The 18,496-nt window shown below is 53.4% G+C and overlaps 1 protein-coding gene and 1 long non-coding RNA gene across 4 annotated transcripts in view; one reads left to right on the forward strand and one right to left on the reverse strand.

Moving 5' to 3' along the window:
- ZDHHC7 (zDHHC palmitoyltransferase 7) overlaps positions 1–13,954 on the forward strand; it is a 36,387-nt gene extending 22,433 nt beyond the window's left edge. For 2 of the 3 annotated variants that reach the window (XM_082366933.1, XM_082366932.1), the window contains 5 exons: positions 4,834–4,958; positions 6,004–6,100; positions 6,540–6,621; positions 7,364–7,494; positions 8,114–10,041. In XM_082366933.1, the coding sequence (XP_082223059.1) occupies positions 4,834–4,958; positions 6,004–6,100; positions 6,540–6,621; positions 7,364–7,494; positions 8,114–8,290 (612 nt within the window). In that variant the 3' untranslated portion in view covers positions 8,291–10,041. Of the gene's footprint in view, positions 1–4,833; positions 4,959–6,003; positions 6,101–6,539; positions 6,622–7,363; positions 7,495–8,113; positions 10,042–13,933 lie in introns of those variants that run through there. The other variant, XM_082366934.1, reaches the window with a different exon arrangement.
- The window catches only part of LOC309616387, a 94,243-nt gene that overhangs the window by 16,267 nt on the left and 59,480 nt on the right, over positions 1–18,496 (reverse strand). The window contains exon 6 of the long non-coding RNA XR_014237445.1: positions 14,098–17,198. This is a non-coding gene — a long non-coding RNA (uncharacterized lncRNA). The remainder of the gene's footprint in view (positions 1–14,097; positions 17,199–18,496) is intronic.

An 18,496-nucleotide genomic window follows, 5' to 3' on the forward strand; every position in this document is an offset into this window, starting at 1 on the left:
ACAAGGATACGCGGCCTTGACGTCTGGCTTCCTTCACTCAGCGCGAGGTTTCTAGGGCTCATCCGCACCGTGCACTGTCAGTGCTTCGTTCCTTTTCACGGCTGAAGACTGTTCCACTGTGGCGATGGGCCACGTTTTGTTTATAGCCATCATCAGGTGGTGGCCATCGGGGTTCTTCCCACTTTCTGGCTGTTATGGACAATTCTGCCGTGAACATTTGTGGACCAGGTTTGTGTGGATCTGTGTTTCGTTTCTCTTGGGTAGAGCCCCAGGAGTGGAATTACCGTGTCATGTGTTCACGCTACGATGAACTTGCTGAGGGTGGTTTTTCATGGCGGCTGCAAGGCATTAAGAGTCCCCCCGGCAGCGTAAGGGGTCCTGCTTCTCCACCTCCTCAGGTGGCCGTTCGTGTGTTTGATGAGAGCCATCCTGATGGCGGTGAGGTGATATCTCATTGTGTTTTGATTTGCATTTCCCTGATGGCTAATGATGCTGGGCCTTTCGGCCATTTGTAGGTCTTTGGAGAACTGTCCGTTCAAGTCCTCCGTCTTGACACCTAGATGTCACTGTTTCCGCCATGCCACACGTCAGGACTCCAGTGGCAAGTTACAGAATCCACCGGGAGTCAGTGTGAATAGAGTCGAGGGCACCCAGCGGGCTGTGAGGAGCCCAGGGCAGGGGTGCGTCTGGCCCCGGGCAGGCGTTGGCACTGGGGTGGGGAAGCTGTCGGGAAGGAGGCGGGGAGAGGCCGACCGAGCCGCCAGACGCTCCCGTCCGTCCCGGCATCCTGGCCCCGCTGCCGCCTAGTGAAGACGGTGGCCCCTCACACCAGAGGGAATTGGGAGCGTTGGGTTCCAGACCCACAGTGGCGGGGAGACTGCGTGGCCAGCAGGGTCGGGTGTCCGCTCCGTCCTCTCATCAGGGCGGCTGCTTTCTCCTCTCTGCAGATCACCTTCAACCCGGGGTCCAGTCTGGGCTGAACGAGAGCCGTCATGCCACCCGGGGTGAGGCCAGTTCTCTGCTGGACGTCCTTTTACTAAGCCAGTAGGAACAGTCGCTCTTTGCTAGGATTGGCTCTGGCTTGGGTTGTTTCTTGAGAAGAGTTATTGGTCCTCTGAGGGGAGAGCAGAAAGGAAGATGGGGTCTCTGACATTTGATGGATCAGGGAGCTGATCGGTCACAAGGCAGCAAGCTCACCTCCGGAGGTGAGTCTCAGTGTTCAGAAGCATGAGATTGTGCAAGGCCACCCGCTGCCCCGCACCCAGAGCCTGCTCTCCTCTGTCCCCAGCCTTGTTTGACAAGCATCAGCCTTACCAGCAGATGTGTGCCGAGGACCCACTAAGGCGCCTTTGTGCCGGGAGCCGTTGGTCCCGTGCCGGGCGCCCTGGGACGCCTTTGGGCGTTCATTAACCCGCCAGCACCTTGCGGAGGTGGGCGTACATCACGTCAGAAGGTGAGACCCACAGCTGGCAAGAGGCAAAGCTGGGGTTTGAACAGTTATCTGTTGCCAAAGCCCTTGCTTTTTCGTTAACTTCTTACAGACATTTCATTGTACACAGAAGTGGAGAGAAGAGGGTCATGAACCCTGCTTATCACCTCGTGGTCAATCTCGTGTCAGCAATATCCTCGCCTACTCCCTTTCTTTCCCTCCCCAGAATATTTGGAAGTACATCTCAGACATTATAAAACTTTATTTGTAAATAATTGTGTGTATCTTTAAAAAGGGCTCTTTTTTTTTTAATATAAATTTATTTATTTATTTTTGGCTGCGTTGCGTCTTCGTTGCTGTGCATGAGCTTTCTCTAGTTGCGGCGAGCAGGGGCTACTCTTCGTTGAGGTGCGCGGGCTTCTCATGGCAGTGGCTTCTCTTGTTGCAGAGCACGGGCTCTAGGTGCGCGGGCTCAGTAGTTGTGGCACGTGGGCTCAGGAGTTGTGGTACGCGGGCTTTAGTAGTTGTGGCACGCAGGCTTTAGTAGCTGTGGCGCGCGGGCTCAGTTGCTCCGCAGCATGTGGGATCTTCCCGGATCAGGGCTCGACCCCTGCATCGGCAGGCGGATTCTTAACCACTGTGCCACCAGGGAAGCCCCAAAAGGGCTCTTCTTTATAGAAGCACGGCTCCAGCGCCAGCGGCTCATGTGGAGCGGCTGGAGAATTCCTCACTATGTCCAGTGGGAGGCCACGTCTCCTCAGTCGTCTCAGTCCTTTTATATTCTTTTGTTTGAATCAGGGTCCAAATAAGATCTATCCTTTGTGACTGGCTGACGTGTCTCCTTTTTCACCTCGGTGGTCCCCTCTTGTTCCTTGGGATTTTTTAAATTGAAGAAACACGGTCCTTTGTCATGTGGCTCTCCTTCCACTGTGGAATTTGCAGCTTATATCCCTGTACGTGTCTTTACATGCTTCTCGTCCCCTGTGCTGCCCATGAATTAGCAGGTAGACCTAGGGGAAGCGCCATGCTCCCGTGCCCCTAGCTCAGGTCCTGGGGATCCAGAATGCGTGACAGGGAGGGAACCAGGGGGTCAAGATGGAAAGATATGCGGGGGGAAAATGTGCTTTGCAAATCATAACTTCCCTGGGTATACGTATGCCGTGGTTGGGAGCACTCTTCCTAAGGGTGGGCACCTGGTTTCCTTCTCCAGGGCGCATCAGAGGTGGGTGGGTGCGGGTGTGAGAGGTCGGGCACTAGCAGCAGCAGCAGCGAGTGGCAAAGCTGTCCGGAGGACGCTGTGCCGAAGGGGAGCCGTCTGGGCCGCACTGGGGTAGGAGGCGTGGCTATGGCAGGGACCACAGTCCTGGCGGGACACAGGTGAAACACGCAAGGTGCGTCTTAGAAAAAAACATGCCCTGAAAATGGTTCGAAGGCGAACGCGAGCTTGAGGAATGTGCCTCAGCTGTTCGGAAGGTTTCTTTGATGGAGCGAAGAGGGGCCCCCAGTGGTGCCGAGGAAGCGGGCGCTCGTCTGGTGTGACCTGGTGAGACCCGGTGCTGAGTGGACCTGGGCCCGCCCTTCTGCTCCGTGTCTGGCCTGCGAGAGCGCATCTCGGAGTACGGAATCTAAGCGCAGATCACCAGCCGCGGGGACCTGGGTGGGTCATCGGGAGGCACTGCGGGGAGATAGGGGCCGCCTGCCCAGGGCTCTGAGCCGCAAAAAGGACGAGAAAACGCCTTCGTCTCCACGCGGGCTGGTTGTTACGTGTTACCTGACGTGTCTCCCCCTCGAGATGCACACCTGTTCTCCGTGAGTGGTCGCAGGAGCGCTCTTTAACCAGCGGGCGGCGTGGGGTGCCGTGCTCCGCAGAAGTGTGTCAGGTCACGTGTTTTACCGTGGAAACAGCGTGTGTGTGGCTAAACCTGGTCCATTCCATCGTCTTATGAAACGTGTGACCCGAGCTGTCATCAGGAGCGGCCGGTGTTGGGAAAATTGAGTAAAATGCTGGACCTGACCTTCTGATGTAAATTCTCAAAAGTGAGCCTTTAAACCCTGAACTTTTTTTACGCTGTAGATTAAGGAGACAGGTGGCGTGTTAAGGCCAGGATCTCGACCACAGCAGCTTCCCTGTGTTAGGATGGGGGACTGACCGGTGCCCATCTGGAGGGCAGTCAGCTGCAGGGGAGGGTAGGGCAGTGAACCTTCCCATTTTGCCTGCAGCCCTTCCTGTGCTCCCCCCCGAACCCGGGGCACCTTGTGGGGCCTCACTCCTGCTGGTGACAGGGCCGCCTGTCCGGCTCCCCGGGGGCCTTGGAGCCAGTGGGCCTGGGTCTCCACACGCGCCTGCTGGGCTTTGCAGACGTGGGTGTCGGCCCTGGCCCCGCAGAGGTTGGCTCGGGCTCCCGTCCAGCCGGGCAGTGGGCTTTCAGGAGCTCCAGCGCAGCTCCTGCTGACAGCGGCGTGCCTGCCATCTCCCCGTGCTCTCACCCCTGCTCGGCTCCTCCCAGCGGGGCTCCTTCTCCAGAAACGTGCATTTGTGTGAAGGACAGGCTCCGTGGGGCACAGAAACGGGGTCTGGGCCTTGTTCCCAGTCCACAGGCCACGGTGCCCAGAATGATCTTCCAAACGTGATCTCCACTTTCTGTCTCCACTGCCCAAAGAACAATTCCTCCCCCTCTGCAGCCTACTCAGGCCCAGTGCCCTCCGCTCGGGCCCACTGCCGTCCCGTGTACGGGGCTCTCTGGCTCTGGCTCCCATTTCCAGATTCCTCGTACCTCTCAAGCTCCCCTAGTGCTCAGGGCTCCTGCAGACACACACTTACAGCCCCGCAGCTCCTGCCCCTGGGGCCAGACGCCTGGGGGAGGCGGGGGGGGGGGGGGGCTTGGGGCTTGTGTGTGACACTCTCGTGATTAGGTTGGCAGAGATGCATTACATAACTTTAAACACACAAGATAAAGTCCTTTTTGAGATTGCTTTGTTCAGTGCTCCCCTGCTGCAGCTGATAGGAAACCTGTGGGTGTGCTTATCACGGAAGCCCTGCCCAGGAGCTGTGCGCAGGGCCGGCTGCACCCTAGGGACGCCAGCTGCCCTGGGGCTGGAGTGGCTTCGCAAACACACCTCACCTCTGGCACGACCTGCATGAAGTTTGAAAAACCCAGGTGACTCGCCTTATGAAGGATGACGCACTCTATATTTTGAATTCATTTTAAAGCATGTTATTTTCCATGAAAAATAAAACTTCTGGTCCTGCCTGAGTAATAGTTATTTTTCATATTAATATAAGTGGCAACTACAGCATTATAAATTATATCATGATATATAACACCCAAGACTAATTCCTAAATTTACTGATGTTTTTTAACCTTCCTTCCCCCCAGCTAAAATGCATTGTTATTAAACCATAGGGGGCAGTACCCAAAGGGAATGCTACTAAAGAATACATGGAGAGTTTGCAGCTGAAGCCTGGAGAAGTGATCTACAAGTGCCCCAAGTGCTGCTGTATCAAGCCCGAGCGCGCCCACCACTGCAGGTATGGCGGCCCTCCCCCAGGGGAACCCAAGCACCCAGCACTGCAGGGACCCCTTACCTGCGGCACCAGTGCATCCGCCAGTGCTGGGACCCCTGCCCCGGGGAAGCCCACGCGCCCATGACTGGAGGGGCCCCTGCCTCGGCGCAGCCAGAGCCCACGCTGAAGGGATTTCTTCCCCAGGACAGTCTGTTCACCCACCACTGCAGGGACCCCTGCCCCAGGGAAACCTGTGCACCCACGATTGGAGGGACCCCTTCCCCGATTCAGCGAGAGCAACCCCTGCTACAGGGACCCCCTCCCCGATTCAGCGAGAGCAACCCCTGCTACAGGGACCCCCTTCCACAGGGCAGCCCAAGCACCCACTCCTCCTAGGACCCCTTCCCTGTTGCAGCCATAACACCCACTGCTGCAGGGAGCCCTTCCCCCAGGGCAGCCTGTTCACCCACACCCACCCTCAGGGACCCCTTTCCTTAGCCAACCTGAGTACCCACCACTGGAGGGACCCCTTCCCCAGTAGCCACAGACCCACCACTGCTGTAACCCCTTACTTGGGGCTGAGCCCCCCACTACTGCAGGCACCGCTTCCCCAGGGCATGTTGAGTGCCCAAGCTGCAGGGACCCTTCATAGTGCAGTCCAAGTGCCCACCACTGGAGGGAGCCCTTCCCCGGTGCAGCCAGAGCACCCACTGCTGCTGGACCCCTTCCCCAGGCAGCGTGAGCACCCACCACTGGAGGGAACCCTTCGCAGGTGCAGCCATAGACCCACCACCGCAGGGACCTGTTCCCCACGCGGCCATAGACCCACCCCTGCCGGGACCCCTTCCGCAGGGCACCCGAGCACCCACCACTGGAGGGAAACTTTCCCAGGTGCAGCCTGAGCCCCAACCACTACAGGGACCCCTACCCCACAGCCATAGACCCACCCCTGCCAGGACCCCTTCCCCGGGGCAGGAGGCCCCCTGGGTGGCCTCTCCCCAGCGCTGTCTTCATTGGGTGGTGTTCCCTCCGCGCGTGGAATAGTGGAAATCTAACTGCTCCTTTTCAGTATTTGCAGAAGATGCATTCGGAAAATGGACCACCACTGCCCTTGGGTGAACAACTGCGTCGGAGAAAAGAATCAGAGATTCTTCGTGCTCTTCACTGTGAGTAAAGATACTCGCGTCGTCAGTGACTTGTAGTAAGTTCTTTATCTGGAATCTTACCTGGAGCCAGTAAGTTTATTCTGACGTCAGACCTGCAGCCTCTTCTCTGGGACTCGCATTATACCTGTGCTGTCATTGGTAGGAAGTAGTCCACCAGATGAGTGTATGTTGCTTGTGTTATTCTAGGTGTTTTACTGTGATTTAATTCTCTCCCAGATACCTTGAACCACAGTTGTTAATAGGCTCTTGCTGAAGTGGTAGAACGTACTTCCCCACTGTGGATTACTGTCCTTGGTCCCGTGTGGTCCCGGCGAGGCGGAGGTCAACTGCTGCTGTCATTCCTTCCCTCACTCATTTTCACTGACACATGAGATCAGGAGTAAACGTGCGGTTCAGCGGCCTTTCGTCCTCGGGTGGGCTAACGGGTGTCTCCCCGCAGATGTACATCGCGCTGGCGTCCGTGCACGCGCTCGTGCTCTGCGGGCTGCAGTTTGTCGCCTGCGTCCGAGGGCAGTGGAATGGTAAGTGCACGCCGTGGGGGGTGAGGGGAGGCAGCGGAAGAAGGGAGGAAGAAGGGGTCCTCCGGTTTCGAAGGAAATCCGCTTCGGTGTTTTAGCAATTAATTGAGCTTTTAAAGAAAAGAGGATGGGGCAGTTCTTACACTGCCCTTTTGCTATAACGAAGCCACGTACATACGCTTGGTCCTCCTGAGTCAGCTAATAGTTTCTGCTGAGTCTCATTTGTACTTTGCAGATTTTTGAGGCTGGGCGAGAATGCGTCTTGTTCCCAGCGGGCCTGTGTGTGCTCCGGCTGGTCGACCGGGCGTGGCTGATACCAGTCGCCCCGCGAGGGGAGCCAGGCCAGGCAGGCGCGAGCTGGGCGGCCCTGGACTTGGGTGTGCGCCCGAGTGGGGCCTGCTCACAGGTGGAGGCACACACGACTCTCGTCTTTTCTGGCTTTAGCTGTATTTTAGTACGCAGTGCAGTACACGAATACAGGCTCAGCAGAAACCTGGGGTGATACAGAACCTTGCGAATCCGCCGACCAGGAAGTGGTGGTGTGGATTCTTGCCTGGCAGGGCTGCCTTCTGCCCCCGGTGGACAGCGGGTGTGCCTGTTTACAAAACGCGCTCCTTCCTCCGTGGACGCCGGCCTGAGGGCGGCACGGAGGCGGCTCTTCCGTGAGCTGAACCCCCCAACCTGTGGCCTGGGATGCCCGCCGCACTCGGGTGTCCAGTCACAGCCAGCCTCTTCTCGTTCACAGAATGCAGTGATTTTTCACCTCCAGTCACTGTAATCCTGTTGATCTTCCTGTGCCTTGAGGGTCTGCTGTTTTTCACTTTCACCGCAGTGATGTTCGGCACCCAGATCCACTCCATATGCAGCGATGAAACGGTACGCTCCTCCTCCGCCGCGTCTGCTTAGGCCTTGGTGGGAGCACGAGCCGGGGGGCCGCACCGCTGTGGACAGCGGGGGCCCGCATGTTACCTGGGAGGCGGACGGGGCAGCCCCGAGGGGCCGCGACAGCATCGCCGCACGTGCCCCCCTCACTGCGTGCAGCTCGGGTTTCAAGCATCCCCGGGATTTGCGAGTCAACAGAGCCGGGCAGGGAGAGCCGGCACATTCCGTTTCTAGGAGGCCCTGCCCCCTGGCAGCTGCAGGGAGTTGGGCACCTTCATGTCTTTGAACTGAAGGCCCAGAGCAGGTGCTTGATGAATATTTGTAATACAATACGTGGAAAAAAAGATCAACCCCTGGCCCGGAGGACTGGCTCCCCCTTTGCCTCTGGGGCTGCCTAGGCTGTCCCCCCGCTGGTGGCTGCAGCCTGGCTGTGCTCGGGGGCCGCGGGGCTGGTGCCAGGAGAGCCCCCGCTGCTGACCCCGACGCCCCGTTCCCACGTGCGGAGGGACGTGAGAGTCTGCTGGGGCTTCCCCTGTTGTCACCGCTCGCCTGAGCCGTACCTGCTGAGGGTTTTCCTGGCGCTGCCGCCCACTTGCTTTTCTTTCTCCCCCAGGAGATTGAGAGGCTGAAGAGTGAGAAGCCGACGTGGGAGCGGAGGCTGCGGTGGGAGGGGATGAAGTCTGTCTTTGGGGGCCCCCCCTCGCTGCTCTGGATGAACCCCTGCGTCGGCTTCCGATTCAGGCGACTGCCGACGAGACCTAGGAAAGGGGGCCCCGAGTTCTCGGTGTGAGGCTCTCGCTTCGTGCTGGGACTTGTTCACGGACTTTATTTATTCGGGGTCGGAAAGGGTATCTACAGCTCACCTGCGACCAGTAGGGCACGTGCAGACCAGCTGCTTGCAGCAAGCAGTTTTATACGTTTACGGTCACAGATGGCGGAGTTCCCACACTAACTGGGCGCTCTGATCCGTGTCACCGTCCAGTAACAAAGGGACGTGGCCGCACGAAGGAGCCAAATGTCATCATCTGCCTGCACAGCTAGGAGTTTTGTTAACATACTTGGCATTTTTTAAGAAGTTTCGTGGGTTGTTACACGGGTTATTAAAATCCTGTGTGCTGAGCTGCTTTTCTCAGGCATGAAGAAAACGAGCCAAGCCAGTGACCAGGGATTCTTCTGCGGCTGGTGGCTTCGGGGAGCTCCGCCGGCCCCGTGATTCCCGAGGGCCCGCCTCGGTCCAGGAGGGGCCTGGACGCAGGAGCGGCGGGGCTGCAGGTTCGCTCCCCGCCCGGGGCTGGTGGGCCCTGACCCTGTGGGCAAGTCCACGCGTGTCTGTGTGTGTGCGTGCACGTGTGTTTTAAAGTGGGCCGTGTTGTTCAGGCAACATAACACGTCATGGGCGTGTGCCACAGACAAGCTATTTTTTAGAAACTGACGTTTCAGGGAAGAGGGGAGAGCTGCGCAGGGTCCCCCCTCCCGTGGGGTTTACTATGAATGTATTGCATACTGGAGAATATCTCAATCCAAAGAACAATCATTCCTGTGTGGTCTTCTGTTGCCCTCCTGTTTTAAAAATCTTGAGTGCGTGAGAGGGCTTTGGCACTGACCTGTTTGGTTCCGGCCAAATGAGCAGCGTGTAAACGGCCCCTCGGTGAGCGGACAGCAGCGTCTGCGGCGGCCTGGTACCTGCAGCCTGATGCGCAGCTGGCCGTGCAGGGGGCGCGCGCGGCCGAGGAGGTGAGGGGGCCGCGAGGCAGGAGCCCCTGGGCCCCGTGGGCCTCACCTGCAGACAGTATTCAGGATGGCGACAGCTTGTTTGATTTTTCAGTCTTTACCTTTTTGGGGTATCATTTTGTTTCTTTACCCACGTCACAAGCGATAGGACCCTTGGTGCAGAGCTTAAAATTATGCCAGAGAGCAAACAGCTCCCCTCCCTGGGGACTCGCCTTAAACTTGCCTGGTTTGTCGGTGTTTCGCGGGACTGAGGAGGAAGCCATCTCTGACAAGGTCTGGGGGGTCCCCGGAGCCCACGTCCCGCGCTGAGAAGAGTGGGTGTCTCCCTCCTGGTCTCCACGCCTCTCTGCTCATCTGTGAGCTGTTTTGCTTTCGTTTGCATTAACCCGTCCCCTGTCCTGATCAGGGTTTCTACCACTGCCGGCGCAGAACCACAAAGGGCCTACTGGACAACAGTCTAGCTGAGTAGACGAGCTGTGGGATGGGTGTGAAATGGACTCAGTCACTGCAGAAAAGTGGGCTGTGAACGGGGGGCTCTGGGTTGCAGCTGGAGGACTAACAGGAGAACAGGAGACTGATGGGTTTCCCGAGATTGTTCTGCAATATCTGTCATCTGGGTTGGACGTGTGTATTGGGCTTCAATGTGAGGCTTTTCATATGTATATCCTGGTTATCAATAAAAACAATTATCTAAGTGGTTGAATCCTGTGAGACTTGGCAAATATGTGCAAATCAAGTATACTTGACTTTTCAACCTCTTCTTTCAATGTAACTTTTTTAAGAAATAAAGCCACCAGTTGACATTCTCCAGCAGTTTGTTCAGTGGCGCGGTTCTTGGTGGGTCGTTGGCGTGTTTCCGTGCTCGGCTCTGGCACCGGCACCCGGGCCGCTGTGGTCCCCCCTGCTGCTTCCAGAGCCCCATCATCGCTGAGGACAAGTAAGCCGCTCTCCCAAAGGTCGCCGTCTCCACATTTAACATTTTACTTCCAGTAGACGCAACTGATCTCACTTAGCTTTGTCCTAAACGTCCCTTCATTTTTTTAGTGCACTTGGAAACAAAAACAATTTTAAAGATCACTCTCTTCCATCCAGCATCTCAGGTGCCCACAACTTCATTCAACAGTGTGTCTGGTACTTGCACTCGAGGGACCCAGAGAGGCAAGGCGAGGCGAGGTGAGGGTGGCCGCCGCGTAGGGAGGCACTGGCCGGCCTTGGAGACACGTCCCCGAGCACTCCGCCGCGCTGGCAACCACCCTCAGGCTTGTGTCTGTGGCTCTGCAGAATTGTGCCGCGCTTTTGTGTTCTTCCTGTTGGAATGTTTTATCGGCTCATCTCAGATGACGTCTGCATTAAAATGGAAAATGAAAAGATGGCCCAACTAGGAAGGTGGCTGAATCCTGTCTTCTGTTAGGAGATTTGGGTTTGGCTGCTTAAGCAGTGAGAAGTATCCTGAAGGAGAGACGGCCTGGGAAAAGCCCGGCAACAGTGGGCGGGGTGCCCGTAAAATCCTTGTTGATCCCAAAGCAGCATTCTGGAGCCTTCAGTGACAGGGTCAGCTGCCCAAAGTGTTGACTGAGGATCCAGTATGAAACCGGATCGCTCCTTACACAGGACACAGGGAAGTTGCGGCCAACTGTAGGTGTGCGGCTGGGTCAGCGAGCGCTCCCCGAGCCGGGTGCTGATCTTTAGGGAAGGAATGGCTCTGCCCCAGGACTGATGGGAGGCATGGAAATTACGGGGTCTCTGTGCACTGTGGAGACCCCACTGCGGCCTCCCAGCCTTGCCGCCGAGAGGGTCCGGGAACTTCCGGTTCCTGTCTCATGCGACCTGCCTTTTTTTTTTTTTTTTTTTTTTTTTTTTTAACTCAGGAAGCCTTTACTATCTTTTTAGTCCTTGGTTCCTCAAAGTCAACAGTCCTCTGCCTTGATGCCTTGTGCTAATGCTTGGTGGACCCTTTCCACCTGAGACACGTGCTCCTCGGTTCTGGCAAAAGTGCTGTGTTCCAGGGGCTTCCCTGGTGGCACAGTGGTTAGAATCCGCCTGCCAATGCGGGGGACACGGGTTCCAGCCCTGGTCCGGGAAGATCCCACATGCCGCGGAGCAACTAAGCCCGTGCACCACAACTACTGAGCCCGTGCGCCTAGAGCCTGTGCTCCGCAACAAGAGAAGCCACCGCAGTGAGAAGCCCACGCTCGCCGCAACTAGAGAAAGCCCATGCGCAGCAACAAAGACCCAACACAGCCAAAAATAAATAAAATTAAAAAAAAAAAAAGACTGCCGTGTTCCGTCTTTGGGAGTTTCACCCTCTCCAGTTTCTTATTTTTCTGACTTTTACACATTGGGCTGCCTAGACTCTCCTCTAATTTCCTGTCACTGGCTCCTCTTTGTTTTCTGGAAAATATACTTAACTTTGTCTTCTATCTCTTCTATTGGATATTTTATTCAGGCTGTGATAGTTTTAATTTCCAAGAGTTTTTTAAAAGACTACTTTTTTAAGAGCAGTTTTAGGAGCACAGTATAATTGAGAGGAAGGTAGAGAGACTTCCCACATACCCGCTGTCCCCACACACGCACAGCCTCCCCACGCTATCAGCGTCTCCGCCAGATGGTGCGCTTGTCACTGATGAACTGATGAACCTACACTGACACGTCATCACCACCCAGAGTCCACAGTTACATTAGGTTCACTCTGGGTGGTGTACATTCCATGGTTTGGACAAGTGTCTGATGCCGTGTATCCACCATCTTGGCAGCACTCCGAGTATTTTCACTGCCCTAGAAATCTTCTGGGCTCTGCCTCCCTATCCCTCCGCTCCCGTGCCCACACTGGCAACCACTGATCTTTTTACTGTCTTCATAGTTTTGCCTTTTTCCACAATCTCATAGAGTTGGAACCATAAAGTAGCCTTTTCAGATTGGCTTCTTTCACACAGTAATATGCCTTTAAGGTTCCTCTGTGTCTTTTCACGGCTTGACAGGGCATTTCTCTTTAGTGCTAAATAGTATTCCACTCTCTGGCTGTGCCGCAGTTTATCCATTCGTCTACCTAAGGGCATCGTGTTTGCCTCCAAGTTTTGGCAGTGATGAATAAAGCTGCCATAAACATCCATGCACAGGTTGTATGGACACTGTTTTCAACCCCTGTGTGCTATGCTAGGAGTTTCAGGCCTCCTGTTTAAGTCTGACCCACTTGGAGTTAATGTGTTTTATGTGTGGCGTAAGGTAAGGGTCCAGTCTCTGTGGTGTAAGATATGTGGACGTCCAGTTTTCTAAAAATCACTTGCTGAAGAGACTGTCCTTTCCCCGTCATGTAACATTGGCATCCTTGTTGAAGACCAGTTGACCGTACACACGTGGTTTTATTTCTGAGCTCTGTATTCTGTTCCATTGGTCTATGTTTGTCTTCATGCCAGTACCATACTGTTTTGATTACAACAGCTTTGTGATATATTTTGAATCTAGAAAGTGTGAGGCCTCTACCTTTGTTCTTTCTCAAGAGTGATCTTGCTCTTTGTGATCTTTTGTGGTTCCATATGAATTTTAGAGTTTTCTCTATTTCTGTAAAAAATACTGTTGGGATTTTGATAGGGATTGCATTGAATCTGTAGATATATTTGGGTAGTATGGACATTTTCACAATATTAAGTCTTCCAGTCCAGAAACATGGATAAACATGGCTGTCTTTCCATTTGTTTGTTTCTTCTTTAATTTCTTTGATCAGTGTTTTGTAGTTTTCAGTATACAAGTCTTTTACCTCCTTAGTTAAGTTTATTCCTAGGTATTTTATTCTTTTTGGTGCTATTGTAAATAGGATTGTTTTCCTAATTTCCTTCAGGTAGTTTGTGGTTAGGGTATAGAAATGCAACTGATTTTTGCATGTTGATTTTGTATTCTGCAACTTTACTGAATTTATTAGTTTTAGCAGTTTTTTGGTGGCATCTTTAGAGTTTGCAACATTACATTGTCTGCCAACAGGGACAATTTTATTTCTTCCTTTCCAATTTGAATGCCTTTCACTTCTTTTTCTTGCCTAACTGCTCTGGCTAGGACTTCCAGTACTGTGTTAAATAGAAGAGGTGAGAGCAGGCATCCTTGCCTTGTTTCTGGTTTAGAGGAAAAGCATTCAGTTTTTCACTACTGAGTATGATATTAATTGTGGGCTTTTTATATATAGTCTCTATTATGTTGAGTTACTTTCCTTCTATTCCTAGCTTGTTGAGAGTTTTTATCATGAAAGGGTGTTGAATTTTGTCAAATGCTTTTTTTTTTTTTTTGCTTCTATAGAGGCGATCTTTTATCTTTTATTCGGTTAATATGGTGTATCACATTAATTGACTTTTGTTTGTTGAAACATTCTTGCATTCCAACGATAAATCCCACTTGGTCATGGCATATGATTCTTTTAATGTGCTGTTGGATTCATTTTGTTGGTGTTTTATGGAGAATTTTTGCATCCATGTTCATCAGGGATATTGGCCTGTAGTTTTTTCTTGTGGTGTCGTTGGCTTTGGTATCAGGGTAATGCTGGCCTCATAAAATCAGTTTGGAAGTGTTTCCACCTTTTCAGTTTTTTGAAAGAGTTTGAGAAGGAATGGCATTAATTCTTCCTTAAATGTTTGGTGGAATTTACCAGTGAAGCCATCTATTCCTGGACTTTTCTTTGTTGGGAGATTTTTGATCACTGACTCAATCTCTGTATTAGTTATAGGTCTGTGCAGACTTAATAAAACTAGAGATGAAAAACTAGACATTATAACCGATGCCAGAGGAAGAAGAATGGTCACAAGAGACCACTACGAACAATTACGGGCCGGCAAACTGGATAACCCAGAAGAAGAGGATCAATTCCTAGAATCAGAAACTTACCAAGACTAAATCACGAAGAAACAGCACACCACTTGAAAACGCCAGCCGAGGTGAGTGCCGTGGTGGGTCTGGTGGAGAGTTAATGGTCGGCATCACTGCTCTGGGGGTTGCAAATGCAAGCGTTAGTGGCACGTACTTTGTTTTGAGGAATTTTGGGGGGAGGTACTTGAGACCTCAAATTGATAAAGAAGCAATGTTCAAACCAAATGAAACGTTTGGGGTTTAATTATGCTTCTTTTATTGCATCTCCTCGTTTTGATTGTCGTCCTTGAGGACATTGTGTGGAACGAGTCAGGAAGGGAGAAATGAAGGCTCCTACCCAGCCCCAGACCAAGGGTGACGAGCTGCTGCAGACCACGTGGACCTCCCGGAGCTTTAAAGATGGCGCCACAGGAATGGTGACCTGGTTGCACGTCACATGGTCACCACACGTTTTCCAAGTAACAAACACAGCAACTCCGGGTAAGACTAAACAGCGGCAGGAATCAGCGATGACGTCATTTAATTCCAACTCATGAAACTTGGTGTTGCCACCATTATGCCATCTCCCTTCCTGTGGCATCAGCCCATCGTTCCTAAAAATTTCTGGCCCATTTTTTGATCATCTCCTCTCTCCACCCAAGTGGGCAACAGACACTTGGCTCTATGGCTGTGATTTTTTTTCCAGTGCTGGAACATCCCAAAGAAGCACGACTTTGAAGGCTGACTGGAGATGAGCTGGGAGCAAGCACTTACATTTACTTGGGTCCCTAAAGCCCCCAGCTTCTTCTCAAGAGTCGTTTACACATGAGGACCCACAGAAGTGAATGCCCTGCAAGGCCTTCTTCTCGTGAGGACATCACCGTGTTGTCCAAATACATCCAACATTTTACACACTGACACCTTAATGAACACACAAATTCCCTGCATCCGAGTAAAATTTAGATTCTGATTCAGCAGGTTCTGGGTACGGCCTGAGACTCTGCATTTCTAACCAACTCCTGGTGGTGCTGTTGCTGCTGGCCCATGGCCCACACTTTGAGTAGCGAAGTCTAGATGCCAGCCAACATGGGAAGCGTTAATTACCCTATGGTAGCTGCGCATTCAAAGTATTAACCATTTGGCAACGGTGAAACATACTTCGCTTGTGCGAGCGAAGAGGACAACCCTCGCTTACACTCCTATGTCAGGATGACGCGCACGGGCGCACACGCACGTCTGTATAAAGTCGAAACAGGAAGGGAACAGAGCAATGAGAGCATTTGGATTTGCTCAGTGACGAGCCTTTCAGAAAATCTCAATTTTTAAGTCCTCATAGGTTTGTACAATAAACAGTTTTTTTAAAGTACATGACCCAGAAAGAAGGGTACTGAGTTGAGCCGCTCGCCGTCTACTTTAAAAGGATGTTTAGAACCGCCTCATTCTGAGGACTGCCTATGGCTTAAGGAGACAGGCCTGGACGGTGACACGGCTCATACGGGCTGAAGGAAAAGGCAGAAAAAGGCAGATGATTTAAGCAGGCAGCGCGTCAGTCGGTGGGGTGGTCCCTTCAGCGGGGTCACGTGGGAGGGGGGAGTCGCAGTGCTCCAGAGCCAGCACCCCGGCTGCTGTTGGGGTCTGGTGAGGCCTGCGGCAGTGCAGGGCGGTCCTCGCTGACCTGCCGCCCTGCGGTGACCCTGGCTGCTTCCCAGCCAGCCCGAGGAAGGGGTCACCCAGCTCTGAAGCCACTTCCCCTGAGTGGCAGGCCTGTCTTAAGGCCCGGAGACATCATCAGATCAGTGCGGAGGTGGCCGGGGCCCACTTTGAAGGGGACATGGTCTTTCGGGTACACAAGCTCTGGCTTATTCGAGACACAGTGTTACCTTGAGTCCACAGGCGCACCGGCACACCAGCCCTGAAATCCTCTCCCCAGCAGGCGCCCGGCGTGGGACGGCCAAGCTCGACGTGCCATCTAGCCACAGGTCGACAGGCCCGTGGGCACCAGGAAACTGAGGCTCACAGGCAGCAACCAGCCCTCTGACAAACCAGCACCGTCCCCAGGCTGGGAGAACTTGCTTGAGTTCCAAGAAAAGCTCCAAGTGCGAGGTTAAAGAATAGTAATGATCGCCAGGACGCGGTTTTGACGTTTCCGGTTTCCAAAATGCCTTCCTATACATGATCTGATTGCATTTTCCCTACGACCTTCAGGCAGATAACAGTATACCCATTTTATAGACCAAAAAAACTGAGTTTCATCCAGGTTACAGGATGTGCCCAGGTTCTCACAGGTAGGGAGAAAGGAGGGATTCCCCAAGGGCGTTTTGGCTAGAACAAAAGCACTTTTTTCTAACCTAGATCCTTCTCTGTTTTTACTTTTTAAAGTACTGAATTTAAAAACAGTAAAAAATAATAACTTCTTGAACAGAGGAGTCGAGGACAATAAAACCTTCACCGAGGTTTTTTCGATAATATTTTCAGTTCGGGGTTCGAACCGCAAAGTATACGCCAGATGAACTTCACCCTTGTCTGCAGGCTGACTCGTGCCTCCCTCAGACTTGAGCGATGCCTGTCAATTTCCTGGAGCTGCGCCCGCTCCCGCGCTGGAAGCCTCTGTGTCGTGCTTAGCGTGTGTGCAGGTGCCAGGCCCAAGCGGGAACTTGTGGGCTTCCTCTGATGTTCAGACTCTGCTTTCTGAGTGTCTGGGATGTGTGTCCCACAGTGTCACATTCCCTGGCTCAGGATATGAACTCGCTTGACCTTTTCCCCATGAGCTTTAATGCAAATCCAGGGGCGACGGAGATGGGTTAATGCCAGGGACGTGCCAACCACGGTCTCCATCACCACCTGGAAGAGCAGAGAGGGAAGGGACCCAGGCGACGACAGGGAGCGGCTGCTCAGGGATCCACGGGTGGCGCACAATGAGTGTTTTATGTTGAACATTACTAACGCTAGTTAATGACAATGACAATATTATTGATAATAATGTGAGAAGCTGGCTGACTTCCAACTCACCTGGTCATCCAGAAGCAGCTCACAGAACTCCAGGAAGACCCATTTCTGCTGCTTCATGTACTCACACGCGTCACCGATGGTGGCCACACCTTGGCGGCCAGGTCCCAGGTGGCACGGGGCTGGGGACGATGCTGAAAGGAGAGGAGAAAGGGGTTAGTCTCAGCCTGGCATCTGCCTAATGTCCACCAGAGGGCGCCATGGGATAGCAAATGCGTGGGCACCGCACACTGCTCAGGCCACAGAAAAATTCCTACAACATTGGCGCATCCAGCCGGCTGGTCCACAAATATTTACCGAACACCTACTGTGTGCTGGCGAGGCCTCTGCCCTCAGTAAACACAAATATAAGAAATTAAATGTATAATTATATGCTGTGATTCGTGCTATAAAAGAACAGAGCAGCAGGGAGAGGGAGCATTAGCGAGAGTATCACAGAGAAAGAAGAATCAGGGAGGGCCCCTTCCCTCCTCCCCTGGGGGAGGGAAAGGCTTGGTAGTGAACTCAGAATTGGAGCTGGTTAAAATCAGAGAACACTGGGGTTGGAAGAGCTGGTGAAGCTCACGTGTCAGCCTATCGGGCTCAGAGAAGATGCTGAGGGGTTAACACATGTGCACAGACACAAAGGTCATCAGCTGGGGCGGGCGGGGGCTCACCTGAAGCAGATTTCTTAAAGATGGGCTGACCATCTCCCCCAAAGCCCAGGAGCAAAGCAAACGGACTTCTCAAGATCAGGAATTTCAAAGACATTTCCCTCTTGGGTGGATTGTTAGGGGTCCTTGGTGGCAGCAGGGGTTGCATCTGCTGTGGAAAGCCACCCCAATGAGGTGCAGGGGTGCGGGTTTAAGTGGCCAGGGAGGGGGGTCTGCACATGGCCTTTCTCTGGCCTCGACCTGGGTGACACCTTGCCACCTGGGCACCAGGGGACGGTTGCTCGCCGGTGGCCTTGCAGGCTCGCTGGCAGACACAGGGCTCTGCTCAGCGCCCCAGAAATCTCGGTGACCAGGTGGCCTCCGTGAGGGTTACTCTGAGGGCAGGTCTGGTTTTCAGCCTAAGTGGCTGTGAGATACCATTGAAAGAGCCAGACAGGCTACAATGTCCATCCCTGCCACCTCCCAGCTGTGTGACCTGGGGCAAGCACCTTCACCTCTCTGGGCCTCAGTTTCCTCACCTTTAAAACAATGCAACAACAGTTCCTGCCTTGTGAAGCCTTTGGCAGGATTGGAAAGAAGGAACCATACAGGGCTGACCGGGACGGTTGGTACACAGTAGGCACTCCAGAAACGGTAGCAACTATGACGGGCGGGTCCGATGAAGGGCTCTGCAGCCAGACCCGACGTGCAGCGGGCAGTCAGACTCCTCGTCCATCTTGTTTGCCCTTTCTGGTTTTTTTTGGATTAACGTGGAGTCCTCAGGTAAGATGATCTTGCAG

Source organism: Balaenoptera borealis (genome assembly GCF_965194805.1).
Source record: "Balaenoptera borealis genome assembly, chromosome: 19".
NCBI lineage: Eukaryota > Metazoa > Chordata > Mammalia > Artiodactyla > Balaenopteridae > Balaenoptera > Balaenoptera borealis.